A 19,613-nucleotide genomic window follows, 5' to 3' on the forward strand; every position below is an offset into this window, starting at 1 on the left:
AAGATCTCCCCTGAGCCTTCTCCAGACTGAACAGTCCTAACTCTCAGCCTCTTTCCATATGAAAGATGTCCCTTTTCCTGGCTGTTCACTGGAATCTCTCCAGTAGCTCCATCTCTTGTACTGTGGAACCCAGAACTGGCCCCTCCAGACATGGCCCCACCAGAGCAGATCAGCCTGCTGACAACATTCTTCTTTTTGCAGCCCAGGATGCTGTTGTCCTTCTTTGCTGCGAGGATACATTGCTACCTCATGGTCATCTTGCTGTCCACCACAATTTTAAGATTGTTCTCTGCAGATCCTTCTCTCTCCAGCTGGCTGTTCCTCAGTGTGCAGTGGTGCCTGGGGTTATTCCTACCCAAATGCTGGACTTCATTGAACTTCATGATGTTCCTGCTGATCTATTTCTCTAGCCTGTAGAGATGCCTCTGAAAGGCAGCACACCCATCTGATGTATCAGCTGCTCTTCCTAGTTTTACATCATCTGCAAACTTGCTGAGGGCACACTGTTTCCCATTGTCCAGGTAATTAATGAAGAAGTTGAACAGTATTGGCCTCTCTGTCAACCCCTGGGGTACACCACTAGTGATTTGCCTCCAATGGGACTTTGTACCACTGATCACAGCCCTCAGGGCCTGGCTCTTCAGACAGTACTGAGTCTACCTTGCTGTCCATTTATCTCACCCATCGTTTGCTTATCTATCGGAATGTTATAGGAGGCAGTGTCAAAGGCTTTACTAAGTTGGAGGTAAAGAACATCCACTGCTCTCCCCTCTTCCACAAAGCTGGTCACCTCATTGTAGAAGGCAATCAGGTTGATTAAGCATGATTACCTGTCATGGTTTAGCCCCAGCTGGCAACCAGGCACCATGCAGCTGCTCGCTCACTCCCCCATGGTGGGATGGGGATGAAAATCAGAAGAGTAAAAGTGAAGAAATTAATGGTTTGAGATAAAGACAGTTTAATAGGGAAAGCAAAAGCCATGCACGTAAGCAAAGCAAAATAAGGAACTCATTCACTGTTTCCCATGGGCAGGCGAGTGTTCAGCCATCTCCAGGGAAGCAGGGCTCCATCACGTGTGATGGTTTCTTGGGAAGACAGACGCCATAACTCTGAACGTCCCTCCACCCCTTCCTTCTTCTTTGTCCCAGCTTTATACACCAAGCATGACATCATATGGTATGGAATATGTCTTTGGCCAGCCTGGGTCAGCTGTCCTGGCTGTGTCCCCTCCCAGGTTCCCATGCACCCCCAGCCTTCTTGCTAGCAGGCCATCATGAGAAACTGGACTACCATTGACGACTAAGCAACAGCTCAAAACTTCAGCACGTTACCAACATTTTCTCATCCCAAATCCAAAACATAGCTTCACACTAGCTTCTGTGAAGAAAATGAACTCTATCCTGGGCGAAACCAGGACATTACCCCTTCATAAATCCATGCTGGCTATTCCTGATCACCTTCTTGTCCTTTGTGTATTTGGAAATGCTTTCCAGCATTAGTTGCTTCATCACCTTCCCAAGGACTGAGGTGAGGCTGACCAGCCTGTAGTTCCCTAGATCTTCTTTCTTGCCTTTCTTAAAGAGAGGACTGACATTTGCTCTCTTCCAGTCTTGAAGAACCTCTCCCAGTCACCATGACCCTTGTGAGGTAATTGAGAGTGGCATTGCAATGACATCAGCCAGCTCCCTCTGCTCTCATGGGTACAATTCATGAGACCCCATGGACTTTCCTATGTCCAGTTTGTTTAAGTGGTCCCTAACCTTGTCCTGTTCCACCAAATGTAAGTCATCCTTGCTCTAGATTCCCTCTGGTCTCAGGGGTCTGGGAATCCTGAAAGACTCCTACCAGTAAAGACTGAGGTGAAGGCAGCATTTGGTACCTCAGCCTGTTCTGTGGCCTTTGCCACCAGATCTGCTGTCCTGTTCAGCAGTGGGCTCATGTTTTCCCTACTCTTCCTTTTGCTGTTTATGTGCTTGTAGAATCCTTTCTTGTTGCCCTTCATGTCCTTTGCCAGATTCCACTTCAAGTGAGCCTTGGCTTTCCTAACCCCCTCTTTGCACAACTGGACAATATCTTTATACTCCTTCTGGGTCATCATGTGTCCCTACTTCCAGCTCTTGTACACTTCCTTTCTAGGTCTGAGTTCAGTCAGGGAACTCCTTGTTCATCCATTCAGACCTTCTGCCTTTGATTTACTATTTGTCAGGATGGAGTTGAGCTTGGAGGAGGTGATCCTTGAATATCAACCAGCTCTCCTGGAACTCTCTTCTCTCTGTATCCCATGGGATTCTTCTAAGCAGATATCTGAAGAGATTAGTCTGCTGTCCTGAAATCCAGGGCTGTGGTCTTGCTTTTGCCTTGCTCCCTGTTTTCAGAATCCTTAACTGCACTGTCTCATGGTCACTGCAGCCAAGGCTGCTACTAACCATTTTTTCCTTGCTTGTAAGTAAGAGGTCCAGCAGAGCACCCTTCCTCATTGAATCCTTGATCATCTTTGTCAGGAACTTGTCGTCAGTGCACTGCATAAATCTGGATTGCTTGTGCCCTGCTGTGTTATCCTTCCAGAATATATCAGTGTGGTTAAAGTCCCCCATCAGGATGAGGGCCTGTGAACTAAGACTTCCTCGATTTGCTTGAAGAAGACCTCATTTACAGGCCTCATCCTGATCAGGATGTCTCCAGCAGATACTACAACAGCATGTTGGTCTGCCTCCTGGTCTTCACCCATAAGTTCTCGATTGGCTCCTGACCCGACCTCTGACAAGGCAGAGCCCCTCTCCTGTAAAGTGCAACACCTCCTCCATGCCTCCCAGGTATAGGAAAAAGTCCATAATGGAATACAAGCTAATAAACTAGTTTTGTATAACTTTTAAAATAGAGAACAGTCGGGTCTGGTGAGTGAGATGAAATAGAAATGCTTCTCCCAGCGCTGTCCTGTGCTCCTGAACTTCCCTTGAGATTAACACGCTTGAGGGGAAGTAGTGGATTCTCCTCCCTCTGAAAGGCTTTGCTTGTCCCACAGCACAGCAGCCAGGGCAGCAGACAAAAGCAGCCTTCTCTTCTGCTGTTCAGTCACCCCTTTTTTAGCAGAATACAAAACGTATCCTGTTAACTGTGAAAAACCAAGTAGTTATGTCACATTCAGCTGTGTCTGTCACTTGGTAAAATATTGTTGAGAGTGGATTTCAATGCTTGAAAAACCTTTTAAATCCGATGGAACTGGGTTTCTGTACACTAGGTTAAAGCTGTAAGGTGCTGAATGTGAAATATTTCTGTACACTAGGTTAAAGCTGTAAGGTGCTGAATGTGAAATATTTTACATAGTAAATAACTGGCTGTTTCACTTAACACTGGAAATATTTGAGGTTAGTGACTGATGAAAGAATAGAGGACGCAAAAATTCAGAAATAGCAATCTTCTGAACTATCTCTAAAATAAAAAAATCACAACTATAAGCACAGAATAAAAAACCCTAATCACTTCTAGCAGGAAGAAGTCACGACAATTAGCTAGTTTCTGTAGAGCTAATTAGTTTTTTAAAATGGATTTTTTAAATAACAAAATTCACTTCAAAATAACAAAACTCTTACATTATATGAATTACCTTTTTTTGTAATTAAATTGCACCTGAAGTTATCAATTGTTGTTTTCTTACGCTTGAGATTTAAAGTTTCTGACTTACTTCTAGATACGAAAACGCTTTGATAATCTGGCAAATTGTTACTTATTCCCCAATTTGATATTTGTCTGCTTTCTTCTGAAACAAGAGCATGGCAAAACTGTGAGAAATGTTGGCATCTTAATTTTACCTGAATACTGTAGATCTCACTTCTGCAGTGATGTCTTAGTCGTTGACTCTTCCAGCTGAGACTAAAGCAGAAGATGGAGGAGGAGGGCAATCCAGTATCTGGGTAATTAGTGTTTCTTGTACAGTGGGGTTATTTCTATTCTCTTGTTTATGAGTGAGAAAAAGAGGGAAGAGATCAGCTTTGTGGAGATGAGAAGCAACTGAGTAATTATTTGGAGATGGAAATGAGTATGAGTGAAGGGAAACAAAAGGCTGACAAATCTATTATAAAATAAAAAGGGAGTGTAAAACACTTGCTTCTTCAGGTTTAATAGGTATCTTCAGAGGTCTTGGCCCCTTTGCCATATATTGAAACTAGAAATAAATGGCTATGGACAAAAAATGTGGGTCAAATTTTCTTTTATTATGTCTTTGGAAGATTTATGGAGTATATGAAATCACTGGGAGTTGAAACAGTATTTTGAAACAGAGGAAAGCTTTCATTAGGGGGACTTCAAAGCAGCTACACCTGCAAAGCCTGGTTGATTAAAACTTTGATTTGTTTCCATATGCCTTCATCAATAACATTTATTTTAAATGTTAATATTTGGTTTACAAGTATAGTAAACACATTTTATAAGCTGTGAAATGTATGTCAGAATCAGTGTGCAGTAAGTAGGATTTGAGGCAGTAAGTCAGTCTTGTTTTGGATTTGCGCAGTTGTTAAGTTTTTGCTTATTTACACAAAATGACACTTAGCATTTAAATAGCAATTTCCATCTTCAAAGTTACTGTGCAAACACAAGCAAATTAATTCTTTTAACACCCCAGTGAAGTAAGTGAAGTTATTCCAGTCTTGCAGATGTTACATTGAGAAAGACAAGTATCTTGTCCCAAGCTATCCATGAAGCCATTGCAAATTCAGTTTTAGAAAATAGAGCTTTTCTTGGTCAGAGATAAATTTTCTTGTCATTGCTTCAGGACATGGTTTAGGGGGCATGGTCGCGTTGGGTTAATGGTTGGACTTGATGATCTTGAAGGTCCTTTCCAACCTTAGTGATTCTGTGATTCTGTTTACAAATATTTCGTGATATTTTGCCTGAAAAGGAACAGGAATGCACATTTTGGACCTTGTTCTGTCTCCATGTGTAGTTATGATTTAAGGAAATGACACAATAGCTCTGTTTCAGTATTCCGGGTAAGTACGTTAAAGGGCACCTTGACAAATATGTTTGAAACAGGCTAAACAGTGTTTGGGTTGTACCTTCTGTGTCAGATCCTTGGGAGAGGCCTCAATACACAAAGAAATGTGAGTTTGGATTACCTTGGTTTTGGAGCTAGCTTTGAAGTCTAGAAGAAAAAAAGAGTAACAGCCGTGAGGTTGTGATGAGCTGTGGAAGCAGGAAGGCTCTGAAAGCTTGTGTTAAACATCCTCAACTGCTTTCATGTTAGCTACTCAGTATCTTGTCGTAAAAAGAAATGAAATGAAACTCTACCAAATAATTTTTGACATGTAAAAAAAAATGTGAAGTCAGATTTCTGTTTCTTCGTAGTAAGTATAGGATGTAAAAAGTTTTTTTCTTTTGAGATTTTAAAATGAAAACATTTTGAGACTCTGCTTTGAGGATGTATAGGAAAATTCAGATGAAACAGAACTCAAACTGAAAATTCAGTGATAAAATTTGACGTGCATAAAATCTCAGTCAAGAGATATGTTTCCATAGAACTTTTTTGATCGTGTACTTTGCAAATCAAAGTTACAGAGCATGCAAGTGTAGGAGGTTCAGATTTGAGATATCCGTTATGTCCTGAGTGTTAGCTCACTAGCAGGCAGAACTATGAGAAGATTGTGCACATTTTCTGTTTTCGTGGAAATAAGCTGCCTTAAGCATTAGGACAAAAATCAGACAGTACTTGCTACATTATGGCTGCTGAAAAAGACGGTTATAGTATGCGCACATTGTAACGAGATCTTGGATACTCTGAGACATAGTGTGATCAGATTTACTGGTAGGAATTCCCCAAGTTCTGTAGCACAATTAATTAATATACTCTGTCACTTTTGAAATTGTTCTCGTTCCGTCTCTGTGTCTTACCTCAGAAACATGCAAATGCTGTGTTGGTAATATTTTTATTAGGAGGTACTATTATTATGTAATTCCACATAGGAGTAGTCCTTATACAGATCTTTTATTAGGACTACACAGACAAAACAACTGTATCATTGAATTCAGTGTAAAAAATGTGAATCCTAGTTAAGTGTACTCACTGTAATATATTTCAGTGAACTACTTCTTACCACAATCATGTATGGAGAAAAGTTTATTAATGTGGTCTCAAAGCAGCATGACGTGGTCCACAGTCTTCAGTTTCCATTGTGTTGTCATGGCAACATGAAGACTCTTCTTTTTGTGAGTATTCTGAAAGATGGATTTTGCAACTTAATTCTGTTAGCTAATCTTTCCAGGTTTCCACTACAGAACTGTTCTATAGGTGAATTACCTTGTCAGTCTAGACCTCCATCTCCTCACATCTGACAGCTGGATTCCAGATTTTGTTCTTCAATCATCTCCTGCTTTGCCCCATTCAAAACTGTGCAGATCAGTCCAGTGCATTCCTTAATATGATGCATTCCAGTCCAGTGCATTCCTTAAATATGGTGAAATTTTCAGACCAAGAGGCAGAAGGAAAATAAACTAAACAAAGGGTGGCTGTTTAATTCACAGCAAAAGAGTCAATTCTTGGAATTTTTTTCTGAGTGCCAGAAATTCAGTTCTGGAGCCCAAGAGTCTGGAGCTGAGATGAAACAAATTTCTTCCAAAGTCCAGGCTACTGGTTTAGGTTATCAGGGGGTGCCTCAGTTTAGATGCAGTTCATGCTTTTTAAAGGCGTGTGTATCCTGTCAAGACTAGGATCATATTTTTTTAGTGGAAGCTGATATCCTGCAGAACAGTTCTATAGAAGTGGGAATTACTCTGCAGAAACTTCTGCAGCTCTGCAGTCCTGAATTATAGAGTCCTCTGAGCATAATTTTCTGGATAACTGAATTTATAACAGGTACTTATGTAGAGGAAGAGGAGAAAAGTAGTCCTTTATCATGTCTCTACCTGGGGGCTTGCATTCTGTCCTTTAAGGTTATGAACATAAAGATTTTTTCAGCCATTGTTTGCTACTTAGTAATCAGACTTGTGCAGATGCGGACTGCATGTCATTACTTACAATAGCGCATCATTCCTTCAATGTCATGTTAAGACACCCAGTTCAAATAAGTTTTTGGTTGTCCTTATTGAAGGAGAGAGAGGAGGAAATTTTTTCTAGAGACCACAGGCATTGCCGAGGCAGAGACTGATCTTTCAGTAGTGTGTGGCTCTCTCACTCCGTACGGTAGCCTTTGCCATTAGTTTCAGAGAAAGGAAAAAGAACAGAACTTCTATGTATTTTTTTCTTTCTCTGTGTGGTCAACCTGGGTAAAAATCAAGGAGCTCTTTCCTGATGATTGGCTTCTTTCTTGAGGTTGAAGCATTGATAGTTCTTGCGATTTTTGTCTTATTTAACATAACGTAAAGGAGTGACGTGGATTTAAATTAGGATTTGACACTCTTGTTTTCTAATGAGCCAAGTAATTTGGGCTAAATTGCTTTGGGGGAGCCAAACAGTCTTTTAAACCTGTGAAGAGCAGTTGTGCCTCTCCATTCCAGTATTCCAGTAATGTTACCACTCAGATATGGAGGAAGAGTGTACATCCCAGGACTGTGCTGTAATTGCAGAGACAAATTTTCCTCAGTCTCACTCTTCTTCCACACCACCTTTTTTTTGTTGAAGGTGTTTCATTGTGATGTAAACTACCTGGGCTGTCACAAAGACCACTGGAATTAGACAAGTTTCTTAAATGAGCCTTTATTTGGAAGTGTGGTAAATTTGCTTACTTGTGGAAACCTTACCTCAGAGCACCCTGTTGCAGGCGGGTAGAGAAGACATAAGTGTTGAAGACTGCTGGTGCTCGGAACCGGGCATTTTATTGTGTAATCATTGTTAATCTTATGGTAAAATATTGGATCTCTGCTCGTGCTAACACAGTTTAGCGTCTCCATCATATATGATTCGTGACGTGCCTTAGTAAAATGAGTGACATTGCTTTCCTGATTGTGTTGCCCTCTGTAGCATTTCAGTCTTCTAACTCATTTTCCAATCTTGAACTTTAATGAGTTTTCTCTGTGTAACCCATGTGAAGAGGATTCCCCTTCATAAATTTAGGCTGTATGTGCTTGGCTGAGGAATATTTTTTTACAGAAATGTCTTGTTTATTACTATGTACTGTTTATGTGTGTGTTGGACATGAATGAATATATGTCTGGACCATATACATATTCTCTAAGGTGTTTTTACTTTGAATGAATCATTACAGCTGCATAGGTTTATTGCGGTCTTTGGTGCTGTTCACTGTCTCCCCCGTTTCATGAAGTGTGTTTTCTCCTCCAAAAATGTTTCTCTCTTGATGTTTCTCTCAGATGTGCATTTCACATGGCTTTCAGTTCTCCCGCGCATTTTGGGAAATGTGCCACATTGCAAAGATGATACTGGGTCAGAGATGGAAGGAGTGTTGGGGCTTGAAAAACAGATGGATCCATTTTGTTTTGATTTATGGAGTTGCTTACAGTTTGGGCATGGTTAAGTGAGTAAGTGCTTAACCATGTAAAAAAACCCATCACCTCTGTTGTTTAAATTTCTGGGAAGGTTCTCTTTTCCTCTCTGTACTCTTTTCTTCCCACTGGTCAGCACCTCCTCTGTGTTGATACAAATTCAGTATTAGCTGTGCCATTGCCACTTTTTCTCATTTGTGCTGACATTTTCTAACTTAGAATTGATAGAAAGTATGTATTAAGCTTTTCTGTTCCCATTTGACTTCAGTTTCTCAGTGCTTGTTCATCTTAATCTTTTTTGATTGTCTTTCCACATGCAGCCGGGGACATGCATTAATATGAATGAACTATTATAAATGTTTTCCTCCTTTTTAAAATTTCATTGATGTGGTTTAGATGATTGAAAATAAAAGAACTGTAAAGTAGTCTTAAGTTACGGAGCTCAGCCGTGAACGATGTTTAGGCAACTGAATAGGCAAATGAAGAAGAAGAAGAGGGGACACCTTCAGGAATGGGTATGTTAAATAAGAATAGTGAAGTCTCACCTGCCTGAAGGAGACAAGCTGTGACAGCACCTCCAGTTTGTATGTGAGTGAAGATGTTACAGGTTGCTGATCTCATTCTTGTTGCATGGCAACTACTTTTTTTGTTGCTCAGAGAATAAAGTCCTCATTAGTGTAAAGCAGACAATTTTCCTGATGACTTGAGAACAGGAAAGCTAGTAGTAAGCTGCGTGGATCTAGTGCAGGGAAGGAATGATCCTTCACAAGATTTAAGGCTGCCCAGTGAAGGTAGAAAGAGAGAGGACAGGAGTTTCTAAGATGTTAGACCCTGATACAGAAAAAAATATTGGAATTGCACAGTAGTAATTTTATCTGTCTTTTCCATCTTGGCAGTATTACTAAGCATACCATATATTAAGATTCCCCAAAATGATTAAGCAGTAAATGGTTAGCACTGGGATGTGTAATTACTTTTTATAATCTCCATTTATCTCTTAGTATTTCATCATGTATCAGTTATGATGTTACAGTAGGGGGAAAATAAAAATTAGAAATTCATTTATAGTCTGAAAATATGTTATCAATGCATTACGTGACTTAATGCATCTTTAAACATACCATCTGACATCTTCAAGATATGACCAAAAAGGTTTCTAGACTTCTCTGATTATCTTGGCTGTCATTTTGCTATAGGCAACTTATAAGATGTAAATTATAAATTACCATTTGGCAGCAAAGGAGCCTGGTATACTTATAAAATGAATGCATAAACTTCTGGTGCTTTATGACTAATTTGCCAGTTTGTGATAACTGAACTTATTTCCTTCTTTGGTTTTAATATTTGTCATGGCCCACCAACCTTTAGCTAAGCTAATTAAAGCTTCTTTACAGTTACATTTTGTACATTTATTCTGGAGGTTTTATTTGGATGTGCTTTGAAATCTTCAGAGGCCCTGTATGTATGTATGATACCACAAACAGCACAGTTTGTAAATATGTTCTGTGTTTGGATAAGAGTGTGAAAAGGAGCCTTGGGGGAATTTTAATGGTTTCGGGGTTGATTTTGTTTTTAAGTGAGTGGATTGAATATAGCGGTAGAACTGTTACACAAGAAGTATTTGGCCTTCTCAAGTGTAATATGTATTGATCGTAATAGATGCGTTATGACTACAAATGCTTTGAGGCATTTAGAAAATACTGAAAGAATTGCAGGTTTCTCTTCTGATGTTAAATTCTAAGAATAAGCAGGGAAACTCAGGTACTTTCAGAAAATATATTACTTTAGAAATAAAATCCATTTTGTTTATAGAAACAGGCTTCAGATTTTCAAATACCATTAACTTATTTTGTGATTTTTTTTTCCCTGTGCTTTTGTACATTCACAAGAAATGAGGGAAACACTCGGCTTCTGGCTAGCTGTACACAGCTGTTGTACAGGTATTAATATGGCTCCACAGTCAAGTTAATACTAAAGTGATAATTTCTAGATTGTGCAAAGAAGCTTGAAGCTGTTGTTCTCAGTGCTGTATATGTGCATAGTAATGTAAGAATGCTTACCCATTTATTTAAAAAGGAATATACTTTAATTATATTTAATATAATGCAGTATTCCCCTTTAAAGATTGGAAATAGTGTCCCAGCTGAGGTGGGAGGCATTCATCCATACCACTGCAGGTTGGGATCCAATGTAAAGTTAAACCAATTAAAGTAACTACATAGATGAGCTTTCAGAAAGCTATTTGTCACTGAAGCTCTATTTCAGAAAAATGGCCTGGTTTATGAAAGCACTTAAATGACTACCTGTATTGCATTTGACATTTAAAATGTAAAATGATATCCTAAACCATGAATTAGACTAAACGGACAAATTAATTGTGGGGGAGGAAATACTTGTGATTCTATTCCTGTCTTAAATGAAACATGCTGTGATAAATTGCTTGACAGTGGCAGTGTGTAACTGAGTGAACGGTCCAAGCTTATGTAAGTGCAAATCGCCAGTGAAAGAGGGAGTGGAGCATCCCTCCTTCATCTCTGGCACTGCCTTTGTACCCCTGCTCTCAGGCCATTCTAGCACGCATATGGCCGCATGGTGAGCAGAATCAGAGCATTGACTTAGGCAAAAACTAACCTGGCTGAATGAAAGAATTTTTTTTTTTTTTTTTTTTTTTAAATCTGAATCAGTTCAATTCCATGTAAAAAGGTGGGGGGGAAGGAAAATGGGAGTATACAGCAAAGGTGTAGAAGGATAGTGAGACCACGCTTTTTTTTACAGTTGTCTTCACTGTGCATTTACATTAGCTCAACTGTGCAGTATCCCGTTCTGCATTTTAATTACAAAATCATCCTTTATATAATGGATAATGAAAATGAATATGGCCGTCACATCGTTGTTCTATTGTCTGTGCTGCCTTTCAGACAGTAACCACTTTCTGTGGTGTCTGTAGTGTATGGCTCTCTTGTTCACTGAGCACCCTTGCTGCTACTATACAATAAAGAATATAGAGAATAAGGAGAACTTCAAGTGGAAGTGAATACTAAACAGCAAGAAGTCATAATCTGAAAAAAAACAAGTTTTTGTGCAACACACTGGTCCTAATGTCCAAATACACCTGTACTGGAGAGACTGTTTAATTAACGGATCTTTCTGGTTTCCTTAGTCACCCTTTAAAAAATTGATTGGTTAATTTCCTATTTATATCTCTTTTCCACGTTTTCTGAGAGAAGTTTCTACATTATAGTTTCTGAGTAGAGAAACTTAAGCAGTTAAGTAGAGGTTTTTTAGGGCTCTGTGTACAATTTAACCAAGTGGGAAAGGTCAAATTTAATTTCACTTTGATGTGAAGAATAGATAAAAACCACTGTAATTTTTCCATGAGGCTTACAGTTAACTTGTAGAGATTGTACACTCTGTTTTTTAGGGTACTAGTAGGATGAAAAAACATGTTTTGCAGCCATCCCATCTCAAGGTAAAAAATCGTTGTGATTTTCTGCCAAATGAATGTAATGTAAATTGTAATTCTTTCCAGTTGGTTTACTGCATATTCTTTACCCTAGCTTTACTTAAGTTAGTAAGGAGTTAAAAAAATCCTTGTAAGACAAGTATGAAAATCTTGATTACAAATCACTCAACTTCCATATCTCACCTAAAATTTGTTACTTATTGTGAGTTTTGCTAAGGCAGAGCCCTGCTACTCCAGGTATGCACCTGGTATTTATTGTGTTGATGCTGCATGCACTTAATTCACAAGAAGATTAAGTTAAGAATGCAGTCAAATGGAGGAAAAATAAATGATAATTACCATCACTGTTCAGGAATTATTCTGCTGCATCGGTCATCCTCCTCAGAAATAAGGAGTGAAATGAAATACCAAAAAATGCATGAAAGAGGTTTTTGACGTTTCACTACTAGCCAGCAAAGCCTTACACAGTTTAGGATGACAGATTGTCTTTAATCTAACCTAATTGTGCATAATGTGTGAATTGGATTTAATTTCACACTTGCTTTCTGACAGTTGGTGAAACTGAATTGGGGAATCCTTAAGAATTTACAGTTCTCCAGATTCTTCAGTCATTGTTGTCTTCTTGTGGCTTCTCTCACTTTTCTGTTAGAACTTGCTGCAGTACCCTGCTAAATATATTAGAAGACGAGAATTTCAGTAAATATAATCTCTGTCATTAAATTTTACTTCATTTGATGGCTGGCTTAAGCAAAATGAGGAGAAAATAAGTAAAATGGATGGGGAAGCTCATGATATAATTATCATAGATCTGAAAAGTAATTTTCATTAGCCTTTACCCTTAGAAGGTGGTAAAAATCATGGCATATCAACATGTACTAACAATGTGGGTGCAGCTGCACTGTGGATTGGGATTATCCACCCTGTTCTCCTCTGTGCCCTTTAGTGCTCTGGTGTAATAGTGGCCAGGTGTCATCTCTTTATTTTAATGTTGATGGATGATTAGCATCAGACTGTTTGTGGTTAAATACCCAGCACTAGCCAGGTGTGCTGGTCTTTCTACACATTAATATTTCATTATGTCTCATGTACCAACCTGGAGCTGAGCAGAGAATGTAAATCGAGAGAAGAGATGAAGAAAACTTCATGGCAAAATTCTACAGTGGATATTTTTGAGTTTTTGCTGAAGGTATGACTGAGCTGTATTGTATTGTACAGAGGCTTAAACAATTATCTGAATTCTCTTTCAAGACCAGTAAGTGTAAGACTAAAGTGGTGGTTGGGCTACCAGCCTGCAGCATGGCTCACTAGCCAGAATTTGTGAGGGTTAACAGTGCTAAATCACAAGTTGTGAGGGAGGCCACCTACTTCTAGTGTAGTCAGAGACCCGAAACTTGCTTGGGTTTTAGTGATGAAGAACTGACTGGGAAACTGACTTCTTTGCTCTGCACAGTCGTATGCTGAAGGATGAAGAAAATGAGGTCTGTATGAATACTTGATGATCTGGCCCTTCAGTCTCCAGGACCCTCCCAGTACATATTTCTGTGGTGTATTAGATTTGTTTTTATTATAAGGAAGCAGTTTGGTATGCTGTGATGCAGATTTCGAGTGCTATAATTCATCTGGTACTGTGGTTTTCTGTTCCTGAATGTGTAATAGTTGTTGCCATACTAGAAAGCATGTTGCTGTTGCTTTATTGAATTCTTCATTCCACCCTTTCTGGCATAATTAAAATGGCCACTGTGTGGAGGGAGCATGTACAAGGAGCCCCTTCAGAGCTGCATTCTTGCTGTGTGGATGGATTTGGTATCAGGCACTGCCTAAGCTTTCTCCCTTCTGTAGACCCTCCTCTCCATTTTATCTGTGTCTTCTGCTGTAGTAATTCATTTAATTCCCCTCAAGCGAGATGACAACTTTTCCAGGAGAATCGCTCAAAACAACACTGCCACAATGGGAATTTAGTGTATTATATTTACTGCATTCATCAATGTGACAATGTCTCCTTTTTCTTCTCTTTGTCTCCTGCTACATAACAACTTCCCATCTCTTTTGCATGCTTCCAGTATCTGTCCATTTCATCCTAAGAAATTCCAAGCAGACAGCCTTATATTACGCAGTGCAGCCCAAACTCAAATAATAATGTCAGAATGCAGTGTATTTTCCCTAAGTACTTCCTACCAGAAAATACAATATTTCATCAGTGTGACAGTCTATTATGTTAAGGAACACGAGAAATGGTCTAGAAATTATAATGTATCAGGAATGGTACAGTGCATTTTTCATTTTTAAAATCTTGAGTTACTTCAAAACTGTTTATTTTGATTGAACATGCCCAGGGAAGTGGTTGAGTCACCATCTCTGGAGGTATTTAAAAGACGTATAGATGTGGTGCTTAGGGACATGGTTTAGTGGTGGACTTGGCTGTGCTAGGTTAACAATTGGACTTGATCTTAAAGGTCTTTTCCAGCCTAAATGATTCTATGATTCTAACTTGATCGTTGACTGTGAATGAGCAAGACTATTTTGAGCACAGAACTTAGTAGCTGTTGCTCTGCATCATTTGGTAGGGCACAGCTTCTGCAAGTCTGGCACATGGGCAGGTGGAAACATTCTGATGAATAAAGTCAGGAGTACCCTTACAGGCTCCCCTTGGTACTTGTAAGAGAGTGCACTCTTGCTTCTGCATCAGCAGCACCTACTGTAACATAAGAATTGCTTTCAGAGGCACAAATGCAACAAAAATCCCTGTATTGGACTATTAATTAACTGTCCATTATAGCTCAATAATATTGAAATATCTTTACATGTAAGTGAAAGATGTTATTTTAGAGTGGGACAAAACAAAGAAGGTCACATCTTTGAATTTCAAGGGCTATTTCCTTACATCGGCCCTTATCCTGAAAATAAAAAAGTAAGGAGGGACTTGGGACACTTTAACAGCTATGATTTCAAGATGATCTCTCACTTCACCTCTCTTCTAAGTCTCAATGCAGTGCTTTTCATTATTCTCAGAGGTATATGTGTTCATTCCGTTACAACTCAGAGCAGATGTTGAATGTAGTTACCAGACTAATTGTGAAACATTGCTCTTCCAGTGTAAAACATTGCTCTTCTAATCACATTATAAGGTGTTACGCAAAAGGGAAATTGGTTCTATGATCCAATTGTCCCTGAAACGCCTTCCACAGCTGGAAGGCGAGCTAACTTGCTAGTGTAGCGATCTGAAGGTTAGCACCTAAATGTTAGCAGAAGGGACTGACTAGAAGACAGATCTACTGTTGTGTTCATTGCATGAAAAATATGCAAGTTTTTAAAGACTTCAGCATTGGGAATCTGTCTAGACTCTGTGCATTACTTCCAGAGAATCTGCAACTATAAATGAGTGAGTGTCAGGTAATGGATGTCTGTTTGTACAGTCAGAAACCTGATGTAAGGGCTAGGTGGAATACAATGTCCATTTGACATGTGTTACCCTTCTTCAAACTGTTGCTGTTTTAACTTTCAGACACGGGTCTTGTAACCTGCATATAGGCCCTGACTTGAATTCTAGAGAAACCAACCTTAATTCAAACCAAAGATTCTTAAGCAACTTTACTTATTGGAAATTTATAAAAGGGCCACGCAGTACTTGTTTTACACATAATTGGTAAGGAAAATTCTCATCAGTACTTATTTTTCCATGTTCTTCTGAACAGTGATGATTTCTTTTAAGCAGGATTTTGAAATGAATTCCACTTCCAAGTCAGACTGTTTTTTCTGTGATCAAAAAATGCTGTCCTAGAAGGGGGTTGCTGTTTTCTGATAGGTTTGGGAAATTGATATTTCAATCTAGCATCCTGTTTGGAAGATATGCGTTGATTTCCCAAGAAATGTGCAGCTCAAAGATTCCTGCTATCCTTTGACAGTACTCCTTCGTGTTTCTACATTGTGAGGGAATCTTTAGCATTCAGGAGCTGTTAACCTAATACGAAGAGCAGATGTTTTTGGGATTTCCTCTCCAAATTAATATCTGGTCCAAGCACCAAAACCCCGTATTTTTTTCATGTATATAAAAAGACTTATTGACCCAGGGGAACTGAATGTGCGGCTTAGTGATTAGAGCATTGGGTAAATACAACGATTATATATCCACTGGTAATTGAGAAGACAATAGAAGAAATAGCAGCAATTATAAACACCTATTCACGAAGTTTTAGAACTTATGATTCTTGTTTAGAATAAGTGGACTTTCATTCAGTCTTATTTATCATTGCCCAAAAAACAGGGACAAATACAGACAAATTAGTATGATGAAGTTTCCTTTCTAGTTTATATTGTTTTCATTAGCACTGTGTCAGAGAGTCAAGCAAATCCAAACTAATTTTCAGAAATTTCAGTCTCCCTTTCCCCTCAGGGTTTTTTTGATTGAGAGCTCTTGATTAGAAAAGTTTGTCAATTCCCTGTTCATGTAAATCTTACTGGTACATCGGATAAGCAGCGATGCTGTGTTCCCTACCTCTCAGTAGCAGCAGAATACCTTTCCCACCTCATCTGTTACAGTATGGTTTTTAGCTCTTGCCATGCAATATGTAAAGCAAGATATACTCCGTGCTACCACTTCTTTTCCTCCTAACACAGTCAAAAAAGAAACTGTCTCTTCCACTGTCTCTTCCAATTCACTGTTCTCTAAGAAAAACACCGGTTTTCATTCTGTTCTGAGGAAAAGAGGAAAAAAGTCTTCAGTATAGATACTGTGCAGAAAATGAAGCTCCCAAACTGTTGAATAAATTGTGAGTTTCTCTTCCCGCAACTTTCAGTGTGATCACAGATGGGGTATGTTATATCATTGTGATATTGTGTCATGGCTGTAATTGTAGCTTGAGTGTTCTGCTTGTTGGAAGACAAGATCAGGATCCGCAATCGTATGGGGAATGTGCATTACGTAGAAGAAGGAACAGGGAAAGATGGGGAAACAGCTAAGGAAACGTTTTAGCCTATCTTTATTAGCATTGAGGGTTGATAATTCTCATTCTGTGTCCCACAGGTGGAATTAGACCCTAGCTTAACTATGCTATGTTAATGCTAATTTTCAGCTACTTACTAACACCTAATGTAAAACCACCACAAGTTTCTGTAATTTTGTTCTTGTTCTTACTTCTTTTAGCACTTTAATAGTCATTTAACAACTTCTGAAGTGGCAGATGAATGCTATGGAAGCTGAGAAAATTCACAGCAAAAAACAACTGTAATTTCCTAATGCAAGAGAACTGATGATAAGTTTTGACCATGCTGATCAGATGTAAATATAGAGCTGAAGAACAAACCTGCTTTGTTGTGCTAATGCTTGAGGGTGGCGTGGAATGAATTCCAGACCAAGTGACCTGAGACTTGGGACGTCTCTAGAATGACAAACTCCTATTTTTAAAGTAATGGTCTCATACTGTGTTTCTGCTAATATTTACAACCACCTACACTTTGTGGCTCAGAGTTACAGCACCATTTAAAAGTAATTTCTATAGATTTTTTTCTTAGGGGGAAAGAGAGAAGAGCAACTGGTCTTTTTTCAAAATTAGACTCTGTTATATGACTTGATAGTTTTTATTCCTCTTCTATAGTAACAACTCTTGTAGTATAAAAATGTTACGTGAAATTGAGCTTTCTTAAGAAAAAGAGGAAGGGAAGGAGGGAGGGATTTCTATCTGCCTAACTGTGGGGATAATTAGGAAGGCGTAGGCATTACAGGGGATATTCATGCTGTCTCATTTGGAAGCTCTGAACAAGGTATTTTACATTGGTGCTTCAGAGGGTATTCCAGACCTGCCTTCCATGGGCCCCGTGCCCCGTGCAGGGAACATCTGGATTATGATCACAAAATCTTGTAGCAGTTTGATTTCCATTCCATAGATTGTTCCTTTTGAGTTTATTTTGGCAACACTGAAAATTTAGGTCTGACTTTTCTTCCCTGTTTTTTTTTTTGAACCTTTTCATTATCTGAAATAGTTCTCACCAAGAAATACTAGCGAGAGCTCCAGGATTATAGGAGGTAATCCTGATTTACAATAAATTTTATTAGGCACTACCTCCTCTTTGATCTTCCTGACCAATATTGTCATGGAGAAGATTTGGCATTTTTTCGCCTTCAAAACCTCTAAATGTTGTATAGCTCCAAAATAGAACTAACAGACACTTTATTGCTTTACAGGGATAAGATAATCAACCAAGATCGTACTGATGTTTTTTTCTGGAATTCTTTCTTCCCAAGGATATTTACTTGATATAAGTAAATAACCCTTGAAGTACATCTGCCCTAGACAGTATTTTTATCATGGCTTTGCTGTAGGCAGTTTCTTACTGGCTTGGTATAACATTATACGCATAGCAGAATAATTTACAGGTGTAATGCAGAAAGTGTTTATTTCTGACTGTCTTTTATGGAATGGAAAAAGTTCCCTTTTGAAGAATGTAAGTTTCTGTAATGAACTTCTATTCATTCGATAGTACATAAAAGCTCTTGAATTCTAAATCTTCCATTGCTTGTCTGGGATTTTTATCTTATTTTATTATTTTGATGTGCTGAACTAGAAGCAAAACTTAAAACCAATAAATTCGTAAGGATGCTAAGAATAATCTTAACTGACAATATTTGTGTTTTCTTAACAGAATCTGGTTCTGCAATTACCGCTTCCTGTATTGGTTTGGGGAACTCTGCAACACCTCCACCTGGACAGGCAGGAAAACCAGTGCCAGGATACAATGGTAAGACTGTGCTAAACATCCTACTAGAAAAGGATATTGCTTATATTCCTGAGTGAGTGCTCTTTAATTTTCATACCTCGTTGGGAAAGCAAATCGCAGTCTATTAACACATTTTCCTCCTTCCTGCTTTTTTGTGTGTTGTGGAATGTGATTGTGAATAAGAAATTCAGGGTTATGTTCAAGAAAATTAATCAGCTACTCCTATCTTTATTATATGAAAGGGCTAGCACATTCTTCGACACTGGATATAACAAAGATATGAAAACAATACTGCGCTTTAAGGCTTTATCTATGGTTGCACTGTTTTAAACGAGAGCAGCAGTAAAATTTGTATTGGCAAATCAGGAAGAAAAACGCTAGTAGTAACCATCAGCAAAAGAGGAAATTATAAGTAGACAAATAATTGCTGTAACTTGCACTTTGAGTGTTCTGTTACACCTGTGTTTTCAATTCTCAGAGCCTAAATAGTTTTGGTTTCGGAGATGTGCATCAAATAATTATGTATCAGAGACACATTAATTAGAATAATTAATTTTTTTTTTTTTGTCCCTACATATTTATATGAGAAGTATTCTGAAATGCATAAAGAAAATTCTTACTGAGGTCTGTGTCTTCTGCAAGTATGTCATAGCGAGCTAACAAGGAGCTTGGCAAGGATATAAATCTTCTATTGGAACTCATCCCATGCTTTTTTAAAAGAAAATCAAAGTCTGCTTTCTGCCTTTCTGTACTGGTATATGGGCTGATATTTGAGAGAGATGTTAAGCACATTATTTTCAGTACTTGTGGAGCATTTTTATTTCCAGCTGGGAGAAATGGCTGGCTATGGATCAATGTTAAAAGCATGAGCACTCATTGTCTAGAATGTATTTTCATGCAGTGGGTGCAGCCTCAGGATTAAGAATGCAAAAATATTTTCATACCTGGCAACCCTGAATTTAACACAGTTTTCAAAAATTACTTAAAGTCCAAAAATTAATTACATTAAACA

General features: G+C 38.6%; 1 protein-coding gene across 1 annotated transcript in view; it reads left to right on the forward strand.

Annotated features, from left to right (window-relative positions):
- Nucleotides 1–19,613, forward strand: part of ACSS3 (acyl-CoA synthetase short chain family member 3) — a gene marked incomplete at both ends in the record, with an annotated part of 91,854 nt that overhangs the window by 53,674 nt on the left and 18,567 nt on the right. Inside the window, one exon of the mRNA XM_082001959.1 lies at nucleotides 18,527–18,622. Coding sequence (XP_081858085.1) covers nucleotides 18,527–18,622 — 96 coding nt within the window. The remainder of the gene's footprint in view (nucleotides 1–18,526; nucleotides 18,623–19,613) is intronic.

The sequence above is a fragment of the Phaethon aethereus genome (genome assembly GCF_964289735.1).
Source record: "Phaethon aethereus genome assembly, chromosome: 1".
Classification (NCBI taxonomy): domain Eukaryota; kingdom Metazoa; phylum Chordata; class Aves; order Phaethontiformes; family Phaethontidae; genus Phaethon; species Phaethon aethereus.